General features: G+C 41.6%; 1 protein-coding gene across 2 annotated transcripts in view; it reads right to left on the minus strand.

Annotated features, from left to right (window-relative positions):
• terfa (telomeric repeat binding factor a) overlaps positions 1–12,132 on the minus strand; it is a 28,070-nt gene that overhangs the window by 5,241 nt on the left and 10,697 nt on the right. The window contains exons 11-15 of one of the 2 annotated variants that reach the window (XM_081364059.1): positions 11,450–11,536; positions 10,551–10,637; positions 10,146–10,232; positions 9,466–9,552; positions 9,206–9,286 (exon numbers count right to left, since the gene is read on the minus strand). In XM_081364059.1, the coding sequence (XP_081220185.1) occupies positions 9,206–9,286; positions 9,466–9,552; positions 10,146–10,232; positions 10,551–10,637; positions 11,450–11,536 (429 nt within the window). The remainder of the gene's footprint in view (positions 1–9,205; positions 9,287–9,465; positions 9,553–10,145; positions 10,233–10,550; positions 10,638–11,449; positions 11,537–12,132) is intronic. The other variant, XM_081364060.1, reaches the window with a different exon arrangement.

The raw sequence follows: 12,132 nt of genomic DNA on the forward strand, positions 1-12,132 counted from the left end.
TGCGACGGCAGCCATATTGCGCCAGAACGCCCACCACACACCAGCTTACTGGTGGAGAGGAGACAGTGATGAAGCCAATCAGTATATGGGGATGATTAGGAGGCCATGATGGGCAGAGGCCACTGGGCAAATTTGGCCAGGATGCCGGGGTTACACCCCTACTCTTTCGAAAGACATCCTGGGATTTTTAATGACCACAGAGTGTCAGGACCTCGGTTTTACGTCTCATCCGAAGGACGGTGCTCTTTTGGCAGTATAGTGTCCCCATCACTTTACTGGGGCGTTAGGACCCCACACAGACCACAGGTTGAGCACACCCTGCTGGCCTCACTAACACCTCTTCCAGCAGCAACCTGGTTTTTCTCAGGAGTCTCCCATCCAGGTACTAACCAGGCTCAGCCCTGCTTAGCTTCAGTGGGCAACCAGTGTTGGGCTACAGGGTGACATGGCTGCTGGCGGTTAAGAGAAAACTGGTTAAGCCATTTGAGGGTGGTCTTTCCCATCCCCCATGTCACCTGGGCAAACAGTATAAAGGAAGGTGTGCTTGCGCTATCGGGGCTCTGGGACTTGGCTGGTGAGAAACGGAATAGGTGGTAGCTCTCTCTCTCTCTCTCTCTCTCTCTCTCTCTTTCTTTCTTTCTTTCTCTTTCTCTCTCCCTATCTCAGGTACAAGCTGGGTAAGATTCTTTGGTGTAACCAATGTATAACCATGTTCTAGATATTTGAATTGATTGTGGAATTAATTTCTGATATCTGAAACATTAAAATGTTACATTATCATTAAAACCTTTCATTTATGGAGTCAGATGAATTAACGAGAGAATACATAACTAAATGTATTGTAAATTTAACCAACCAAATGCTTTGCATGGGTAAGGACAGAGCACGTGATAACCTTCCCTGTGTTATTGGTGAACCGGCAATTGGACCAATTTCACGGGCCTTACAAAATGGTGCCCTCGACGCGATCTCAAAACAGATCAAAACAGATTCACGAGAAACGTCCTTTCCGGCAAGTATTGGGACTTTAATATCAACAAGAGTCTTGAACATCTTCTCTTTCTTCTGCGGTTGTGGTAAGTCAATTTTCTTTGCATTTTAGAAATGTTCAAGAAATGTTTGATGTGGCAGCCAGATGAAGAATGATTCGATTTTAAAGATCTCCTTGTTTTGCCTAAGCAACAAGAAATGAAACCTAAAGTGAGAATAACATCTTCAAAATAATTAATAACTCGATGAAGAGCTGAAAATGTAAAGCCTAAAAGTTTTAAAAATCAGCCGCATGTTTTCTGGCCATTGTTGTGTTGGCTTTGTTTAAACACTAGCAACACTTGATGACAATGAGCAAACAACAGAAAGACAAGTCTAAGTTTGTAAACGATCGGAAAACACGTGATTTTATAAATAAAAAGGCAGACCGATGCATTGTTTATGGAAAGAAAATTTTGGGAAAACAAGATGATATAATTTACAGGCTAAAACTCAAATATCAAGGATAATGCTAAATGCGATTGTCCATTTTGTTTTCAAAACACTCAAGGGCTAATGCTAAATGCTAAAGCCATGCTGCAATCAAGGATAACGCTAAACGCTACTGTCCATGCTGTTTACAAAACACTCAAGGCTAATGCTAAAGCCATGCTGCAATCAAGGCTAACGCTAAATGCTATTGTCCATGTTGCTTTCAAGATGCTCAAGGCTAAAGCTAAATGCTAAAGCCATGCTGCATTTAAGGCTAATGCTAAATGCTAACACGATGGGATTAATTAAGTGATGCATATTCTGTTTGGATTTTCAAATTTGTAATTGTGCTTAACACATTGTGCTAGAACACACTTTATAGTTGTTTGTGCTATGAAAATGTGCACATAGGCTAGTTGAATTTATTCTTTAAAAACACAGGATTGCTTTACTGTAAGTGTATTTGAAACACTTAAGCAAAGGTGATATAGATGTTGTATTCTATTGCTTTGCTGTGAGTGTATTTGGAACACTTAGGTAAAAGGTTGTAGATGTTGTATTCTAGGCCATGTATCCTGGGTAAACTGGATTAAATATCAAGTGTGTTTGTTGAATTTGTTTGTCTCCTAACAGGAGCATAGGATTGCCATGTGGCTACAATGTAAATCACAAGACAAAGAAATCGGAAAATCAGAAACGAATGCATCTCATTAATCTTGAAACAAAAATCTTTTTATATTTAAGGCTTCAGAGAACTAAATATTGTTATGTTTGAATGTATTCTGAATTACTCTGAGATTTGTTTTTTCCAAAATAGATTAACGGATTCGTATATTGCCACAAGCTGCGTCAGAGGTTAACGACGGTTAACAACTGATATCAGGGAGTTTTGCTGGCGACTTGGGTGGGTGGATGTGTTCCGATGTCTTCTGTTCTAATTTAATGTTACTTTAGATAAATGTACAGGCTTGATTAATTCAGAGCCAAAACCTACTAAAGTAAAACAATTGAATTAAGATCTTGAAGGGCACCCAAGGGGGCTATGAAAAAGTCTCTTTGATTGTTGTGCGTGTTCGGCAAAATCCTAGAGAATTAGCCAACTGCCTCTGCTCCTGATCTTCGGGACTGGCCACTTGTGTCGGAGACCTGGGTAAGGAACTCGGAGCAATATAGTCTTCCTTGTCTATAAACGGAAAAATATATAGTGAGAGTAAATAGAATAACCAAACGTTAAAATGGCCATTTAAAAGACTAAATGAGAAGAAAATGTATTTGAAACCTAGAAAAGAAATAAGAGAAACAGCGAATGTAGATCTTATAATTATATTATAACTTGAATTATAATAAACATTATATTACACTCGCCGAGCAGGACAATAATTGGAGAAGGGTGACTTTCGTCACTAAAATGGAATTTCTGAAACAGAATTTCATTTGTGTGCTACCCAGTGCCAAAAAGGGGCGGTACACGGCTAGAATTGTGTGGCACAGGTAATAGCAAACCAAAATTGTGCAACAACTAAAATCTAATTAATCAGAGAAGTAAATTTACAAGGAGGGTGTGAAATGCTAAAAAGTACCACAGTTTTTTGCAGGTCAAAAAATATCTGCACTAACTAAAATGTGTAAACGACACCATAAACCGCAAATGCTAACCAGACAACTCAGAGATCTGGCTGTAATGAGAGAAAGCAATGAGCATTGCACATGCAGCAGACTGAAGGCTGAACTGGAAAAGCAGCTTCAGGTGTACACACTGAGACAACAGCAACAATTCAGACTTGGTCAATGAAACTCGGTTTCATGTGACATCTGGAATTAAAATTGCAATTGACATGATAATGGAACAAGTAAAATAATTCCACACGTCTGAATTTAATGCTTTTGAAATATTGGAATTATCTGTCTGTGGTTCGCTCTCCTCTGTTTTCTGTCTCAGGTTTACTTCTGCAAATTCCTCGAAGGACGTTAGCCAGGATGGGCCGGACCCCACCTGGATCAAGGCCAGGACAGCGGAATTGTTAGAACATAACCTCGGGAGATGGGTGAAAAGACACTTCAAGAGGCCATTCACACTCACAATAGTACAACACTACGTAAATATGGCCTCCCAGTTTAGAACTGGAACTAAATTTGCAACACAATTGTTATAGATTATTTTCCACCCATCTCCTACACATGAACACTGACTGAACACACACCTCCATCACTATACCCTCACAAATGAACACTACACATAATAAGAAGATGTGTCATCTTCACACAAAAAGATCCAGATAGCTTCACACACAGAGGATGGTAAAGCTGATCCCATGATCATGGTCTAACAGAGACACAGAGAATAGCATACGCTATTCACAACAAACTGCCAACTAATGCAACACATGGACAACTGAATGGCTACAGTCACAAATCAAGACAAATTCTAAGGCAGACCTGCCATTAAATTTCAAACTCTATGATTGTTGGTGGGAGTTGGAAGGTCAGAGGGCCCCTGATTTCTCAACTTACCACTAATAACAGAAACATAATTAAAATGGATAAATTTGAAGTGAGACCGCTTCAATCAATTACAAAAATTTACAATTCAACTCTGTCATCGACTGTGACTTAGCCAGATCAATACACACTCTCTCACAGACACACACACACACACACACACACACACACACACACACACACACACACACACACACACACACACACACACACAAACACTCTCACAGACAAAAACACACTCTGACATTCTAAAAAACACTCTCACACAAAACCATTGATTGGTTTACACCGACCTCTTGCTACAATTCTGATTTTGATTGTAATTTCTGAAACTTATTTTGATTTTAATTTTCTGAAACTTATTTTGATTTCTGCTTATCCCTTTGAGTAATTCAGAAAAACATTTCTGAAACTTATTTTAATTTTAATTTTCTGAAACTTATTTTGATTTCTGCTTATTTGTATATTGTCCAATTTACTTGCAACAATGTTTTTGGACATCAATTCAATTGAATCTTTGTGTTTGGTTACACCAAAATTTAGCTGACACTCTTTAACCCAGCACTGGTTGTTTTGTTAGAATGACATTTATTTAAATGTTTCTAGAAATAGGGTAAGAGCTTGTAGGATCTTCCTTTGTCCTTCCTTGACCCTCTGTAGGAGTACTATTGGCATGGTTATTAAAATCAGGTAATTAATGAGACCAAATGTACCACTCACATTTGCTGACATGAACATGGTATTTTACATGGAACATGACATGATTTTGCTTTATTGCACTATGCATTCCTATGCATTTCCTTACGACTGTAAGTTCATATGTGCTCAATCGTGAAGCGGACATTTAAGATGCTTTTCAGGTGTCTCACACAAAGCAGTGTGGATCAAAGGAGAACCCCTTCATCCACTGAGGTCTGCCCAGACCACCGTACCGCTGGAGGTGACCGGGTTGGTCAAGAAGGGTCAGATCATCATCGTGAAGAAGGTGCCAGGGAAGCGGAAGTTTCTCCATGAAGGAATGACACGTCAACTGAACAAGTCACTAAAGGTCCAGATTGGCTCTATGAAGTTTGCTCATGTCACAGGATTACAGGAAGAGAACCTGAACTCATTCGTCCACCTGCTGGACTAAAGCGAAACACTGGTGAGAACAGGTGTTCTGCTGGTGAACACAGCCCACTGAGCTTCTACAGATGCCAACATTGCAAAGACAATTTTTGTGCTACATCTTCAAGGATTATAACAAACGTCTTACTGTGACCCCGTAAGTGTTCATCAGAATTTGACCCACGGGATCAAGGAGGGATCTGTAAGACTGAAAATACTGGTTGGGGCCCTGATCTGAGACAAAAGGGCCTTGCTGGCTAATTAGCATTCGACCTCCCCATACAGCCTGACTTCCTCCCAGAAACAACAAAGAACTCACAAAAGAACATAGTTTAATGTAAATGTTTATGATTGACTGGTATGTTTTTGGTGTCATTTGAAAGGTCTCAAAGTGAGTGGTACAGATATCTCATATCCAGATAGATAAAATAAAAGGTAATAAGGTTTAGAGAAGTTTAGAGAAAACTGGTTAAGCCATTTGAGGGTGGTCTTTCCCATCCCCCATGTCACCTGGGCAAACAGTATAAAGGAAGGTGTGCTTGCGCTATCGGGGCTCTGGGACTTGGCTGGTGAGAAACGGAATAGGTGGTAGCTCGCTCGCTCGCTCGCTCTCTCTCTCTCTCTCTCTCTCTCTCTCTCTCTCTCTCTCTCTCTCTCTCTCTCTCTCTCTCTCTCTCTCTCTCTCTCTCTCTCTCTCTCTCTCTCTCTCTCTCTCTCTCTCTCTCTCTCTCTCTCTCTCTCTCTCTCTCTCTCTCTCTCTCTCTCTCTCTCTCTCTCTCTCTCTCTCTCTCTCTCTCTCTCTCTCTCTCTCTCTCTCTCTCTCTCTCTCTCTCTCTCTCTCTCTCTCTCTCTCTCTCTCTCTCTCTCTCTCTCTCTCTCTCTCTCTCTCTCTCTCTCTCTCTCTCTCTCTCTCTCTCTCTCTCTCTCTCTCTCTCTCTCTCTCTCCCTATCTCAGGTACAAGCTGGGTAAGATTCTTTGGTGTAACCAATGTATAACCATGTTCTAGATATTTGAATTGATTGTGGAATTAATTTCTGATATCTGAAACATTAAAATGTTACATTATCATTAAAACCTTTCATTTATGGAGTCAGATGAATTAACGAGAAAATACATAACTAAATGTATTGTAAATTTAACCAACCAAATGCTTTGCATGGGTAAGGACAGAGCACGTGATAACCTTCCCTGTGTTATTGGTGAACCGGCAATTGGACCAATTTCACGGGCCTTACAGTACAGTGGCTAGGGGAGTAAACCCTGATGACAAATCTGCCTTTGGGGACAGGCATAGGCGGAACCCAACAGACCGGGCTACCGGCAGCCCCCTGCAACTCCTATCAGACGAAGGTCGTCATGGGTTCTCTCATGCCACCGGAGATCCTTCTGAAAGGAGCCAAGATGGTGGGAGTGTGGAATGCACACCTGCACCTTCACCTTAATCCTTACCTATGTGCAAGCTTCTTGCTTCCCCCTTGCTCCCCCCACGCTCCCCCCAGAGGCATTGGGCCAGTCGAGGAAACATAACCAGGACTGGTTTGACAGCAATTCGGCTGAGATACAGACACTCCTCAAAATAAAACATGATGCCCATAAAGCTCTCCTGTCCTGCCCTGGATCTCCTACCTTGAAAGCCACCTTTAATGCAGCGAGATCTGCAACCCAGCGTGCCCTCCGGATCATGGAGGACACTTGGTGGGTGAAAAAGGCAGAAGAGATACAGCGCATGGCAGACTGCAACAACTCGCAGGGCTTCTATGATGCCATCAAAACTCTCTACGGCCCCAGGAAGAGAGCGATTGCTCCAGTTCGTTCAGCTGATGGCTCGACTCTCCTCAAGGACCGCCATGAGATCCTCACCCGCTGGGCAAACCATTTTGAGACTCTCCTCAACCTCAATAACCCTGTTGACATTTCTATCTTGGATAACATCCCCGACCTATCACCAGTCACACACCTCAACAATCCCCCTCAGTTCTTGGAGACACGCCAAGCCATTGCGAGTCTTAAAAACAATAAAAGTGCTGGACCTGATGGCATTCCGGCAGAGGTCTTCAAACATGGAGGGTATCTCCTTACACGCCGCCTGCACCTCCTCATCTGTCACATCTGGGAATGTGAGACCCTCCCACAAGACTGGAAGGATGCCGATATTGTGGTCATCTATAAACAAAAAGGGGACAGAGCCGTGTGTGGCAACAGCCGTGGAATCTCCCTCCTCTCCATCGCAGGGAAAGTTCTGGCAAAAATCATGCTCAATAGGCTAGTTAAGTACATCTCAGAAGCTGCACTCCCGGAAACTCAATGTGGCTTCCGGAAGACTAGATCCACCACTGACATGATTTTTGTCTTAAGGCTGTTGCTAGAAAAAAGCAGAGAGCAGCGCACAGACCTCCACATAGCCTTCATTGACCTCAGTAATGCATTTGACACTATCAACCGTGAGATGCTCTGGAAACAACTTTCCAAACTTGGGGTACCACCCAAGTTCCTCACCATTCTACAGCAGCTGCACAATGGGATGCAAGCTAGAGTCACCACAGGAGAACTTCAGTCAGAGTTCTTTAATGTAAATGTTGGGGTGAAGCAGGGCTGTGTCTTGGCTCCAGTCCTTTTCAACCTCCTTCTCTCTGCCGTCACTCACCTTTTTCATTGTGCTTTAGGACACAAGGATGGTGTTCTTGTTGAATACCGCCTAGATGGAAGCCTCTTTAACATCCGGAGGTTGCAGGCCTACACAAAGACCAAATCCTGCTGCATAGCTGAACTACAATATGCTGATGACTGCGCGATTCTAGCACATAGTCCTGAATCCATGCAGCACGCCCTCAACACAATAACCAGTCTCTACCAATTCTTTGGTCTTCAGGTTAACATTAAAAAAACTGAAGTTATTTCCCAAATCTTCTCTCAAACCTCTTCACCCCCCAGCTTCCATATAAACGGCATCCCACTTAAAAATGTAGATCAGTTCACCTACCTCGGTTCAACTTTGTCCTCTTGCTGCTCCCTTGATATGGAGATACACACCCGTATCAAAAAAGCCTCTTCATCATTCGGTCGCCTTCGTAGTAGGGTTTTTGAAAACCGAAACCTGAGGGTCAGCACCAAGGTTGCTGTTTATAATGCTGTGTGTGTCTCCACCCTGCTTTATGGGGCGGAAACATGGACTCCATACAGCCGACACATCCCACTCTTGCAATCCTTCCACATCCGCTGCCTCCAGAAGATCCTCGGCCTCTCCTGGATGGACCGAGTCCAACATGCGGAAATCCTACAGAGCACCAATTCTATCTGCATGGAAGCCGCTGTGGCTAAGAAACACCTACGATGGATAGGGCATACCATCCGTATGCCGGACCACCGCTTGCCTCGCCAAGTCCTCTATGGCCAACTACAAGGCGCCAAACGAGCAGCTGGTGGACAAAAGAAGCGCTATAAGGACTACACCAAGGGACTTTTAAAGCATTCCAACATCAATCCCATGCAGCTTGAAGCTCTGGCACAGGACAGATCAGCCTGGCAGGTTACCTGTGCCCGAGTAGTTTCACAAATCCACGACAAAGACCAACAGCGGAGAGCCGAGAGACGCAGACAAAGACACCAGAGGGCAGCTGGGGCTCCTCTGTCCTTCGGTTTCCCCTGCTCCATCTGCAGACGAGTGTGCGGCTCAAGGATCGGCCTCAACGCCCACGAGAAGTGGCACCAACGGCAATGTCGTTGATCCCCTCCCTAACCCCGAAGCAAGCGTCATCATCGGAAACGATGGACAGCTATGAAAGTGTGTGTGTGTGTGTGTGTGTGAGAGAGAGTGTGTGAATGTGTGATTGATAGTGTGTGTGTGTGTGTGTGTGTGTGTGTGTGTGTGTGTGTGTGTGTGTGTGTGTGTGTGTGTGTGTGTATGTGCGCGCGTGTCGTGTGTGTGTGTGTGAGTGACTGAGTGTGTTTAGGCTGATGATGATGTGAATGTGAAGTGTGTGTGAGAGAGTGTATGTGAGAGAGAGTGTGTGTGTGTGTGTGTGTGTGAGAGAGTGTGTGAATGTGTGCGTGATAGTGTGTGTGTGTGTGTGTGTGTGTGTGTGCGCGCGCGTCGTGTGTGTGTGTGTGTGTGTGTGTGTGTGTGTGTTCTGAAGGCACCTGCTGTGATGCGGCTCCTGTCCGGCTGTGTGTCTATCAGACGGAGGATCCTCACACTCCTCATCACTGGACGCAACCACCCTAAGGAGAACACACACACACACACACACACACACACACACACACACACACACACACACTGCATCACATCAGCTGTTCACATGCACATTATGGGATATCACAGAAAAACCGTCCAGTGGGATCATGTTTGTCCGATAGCAGTGTATCAGTGAGTGTGTGATGATGCAACATGTTCACACCTGCGGCTGTTGTGTGTTTTCTTGCCCGAGCGCCTGACAGACGGAGGAACACTGGGACGCGCAGGAGTCGAGCGCGAGTCACCACTGCTACACACACACACACACTACAGTCAGCTACTGGACATAATACATGAACAAGAACACTTTTGTGCTGAATAATCAATGACATGCACATTCATCATCTGATACAGTGTGAATGATAATGTGTGTTACAACACTGTCAGAACGTAAGCATATAAATCAGGGTTCATATACACACATATATATATATTTGAGGCAAAGACTCATGGCGTATGTTCCATGAAAGTCTACGATTTTATCAATTAAACATGTATTCTATTATAAAGACATTTGTGTAACACATTTCCAAATTTCCTAAGTTTATTTCCCCCCCAAAACTTCTTCAGGGCTTTCATGACTGTTCGACCCCTGCCAAATGTAACATTTTCCAGTACACTCCTGTCAGTTAAAACTTTTTTTTTAAACTTTTATTATTATTATTATTAATATTTTCTTAAGTGACTGATTACACTGACTGCTGAACACACCTTCGACACACTCGCGGATTCACTGACACACACACACACACACACACACTACAGTCAGCTAATATTACAGGACAACATGATTTTAATCATACAGCGATCTAAAGCAATGCTAATTAAAAGTCTATATTTAACCTGTTATCACACTGGTTGTCTGTGGATGATCGTCTGACAGTCTGAACCTCAAGATCATCTGACTCTGGATCACTGCGAATGATGAGCCTGGAAAACACAGTTTGCCTTTAGAGAAGCGTTCAAAACTGATAAATATAATACTAACTTTAGCGATAACTATAATGATAGCTATAGCAATAACTATAACACTGGGACTATAGCAATAACTACAATATAAAATGACAACTACAACACTATGATGATGACTATAACGATAACTTTAGCGATAACTTTAATGATATCTAAAACAACAACTATAACACTTGACGATGACTATAACGATAACGGTAATGATAGCTATAATGATAACTTTAGCGATAACTATAATGATAACTATAACAACTATAGTAAAAGTCTATATTTAACCTGTTATCACACTGGTTGTCTGTGGATGATCGTCTGACAGTCTGAACCTCAAGATCATCCGACTCTGGATCACTGCGAATGATGAGCCTGGAAAACACAGTTTGCCTTTAGAGAAGCGTTCAAAACTGATAAATATAATACTAACTTTAGCGATAACTATAATGATAGCTATAGCAATAACTATAACACTGGGACTATAGCAATAACTACAATATAAAATGACAACTACAACACTATGATGATGACTATAACGATAACTTTAGCGATAACTTTAATGATAGCTAAAACAACAACTATAACACTTGACGATGACTATAACGATAACGGTAATGATAGCTATAACGATAACTTTAGCGATAACTATAATGATAGCTATAATGACAACTATAATACTTGACGATGACTATAACGATAACTTTAGCGATAACTTTAATGATAGCTAAAACAACAACTATAACACTTGACGATGACTATAACGATAACTTTAGCGATAACTTTAATGATAGCTAAAACAACAACTATAACACTTGACGATGACTATAACGATAACTTTAGCGATAACTTTAATGATAGCTAAAACAACAACTATAACACTTGACGATGACTATAACGATAACGGTAATGATAGCTATAACGATAACTTTCGCGATAACTATAATGATAGCTATAATGACAACTACAACACTATGACGATGACTATAACGATAACTATAATGACAACTGTAATACTTGACGATGACTATAACGATAACTTTAGCGATAACTTTAATGATAGCTAAAACAACAACTATAACACTTGACGTTGACTATAACGATAACGGTAATGATAGCTATAATGATAACTTTAGCGATAACTATAATGATAACTATAACAACTATAGTAAAAGTCTATATTTAACCTGTTATCACACTGCTTGTCTGTGGATGATCGTCTGACAGTCTGAACCTCAAGATCATCCGACTCTGGATCACTGCGAATGACGAGCCTGGAAAACACAGTTTGCCTTTAGAGAAGCGTTCAAAACTGATAAATATAATACTAACTTTAGCGATAACTATAATGATAGCTATAGCAATAACTATAACACTGGGACTATAGCAATAACTATAATATAAAATGACAACTACAACACTATGACGATGACTATAACGATAACTTTAGCGATAACTTTAATGATAGCTAAAACAACAACTATAACACTTGACGATGACTATAACGATAACGGTAATGATAGCTATAACGATAACTTTAGCGATAACTATAATGATAGCTATAATGACAACTATAATACTTGACGATGACTATAACGATAACTTTAGCGATAACTTTAATGATAGCTAAAACAACAACTATAACACATGACGATGACTATAACGATAACTTTAGCGATAACTTTAAAGGGACACTTCACCCATTTGCATTAAGCTTTGCATTGTTAGAAACCCAGTCATACTATTGAATGGTCGTGCAACACTCTCTCATTTTCCCCTGAGACGGGAGAAATCTGTTATTTACCTCTTACACTTCCTCCTACAATGACGCAAAAATCGTCATTTTGCGTCATTGTAGGAGGAAGTGTTA

The sequence above is a fragment of the Scardinius erythrophthalmus genome (assembly GCF_964197995.2).
Source record: "Scardinius erythrophthalmus genome assembly, chromosome: 4".
Taxonomy (NCBI): domain Eukaryota; kingdom Metazoa; phylum Chordata; class Actinopteri; order Cypriniformes; family Leuciscidae; genus Scardinius; species Scardinius erythrophthalmus.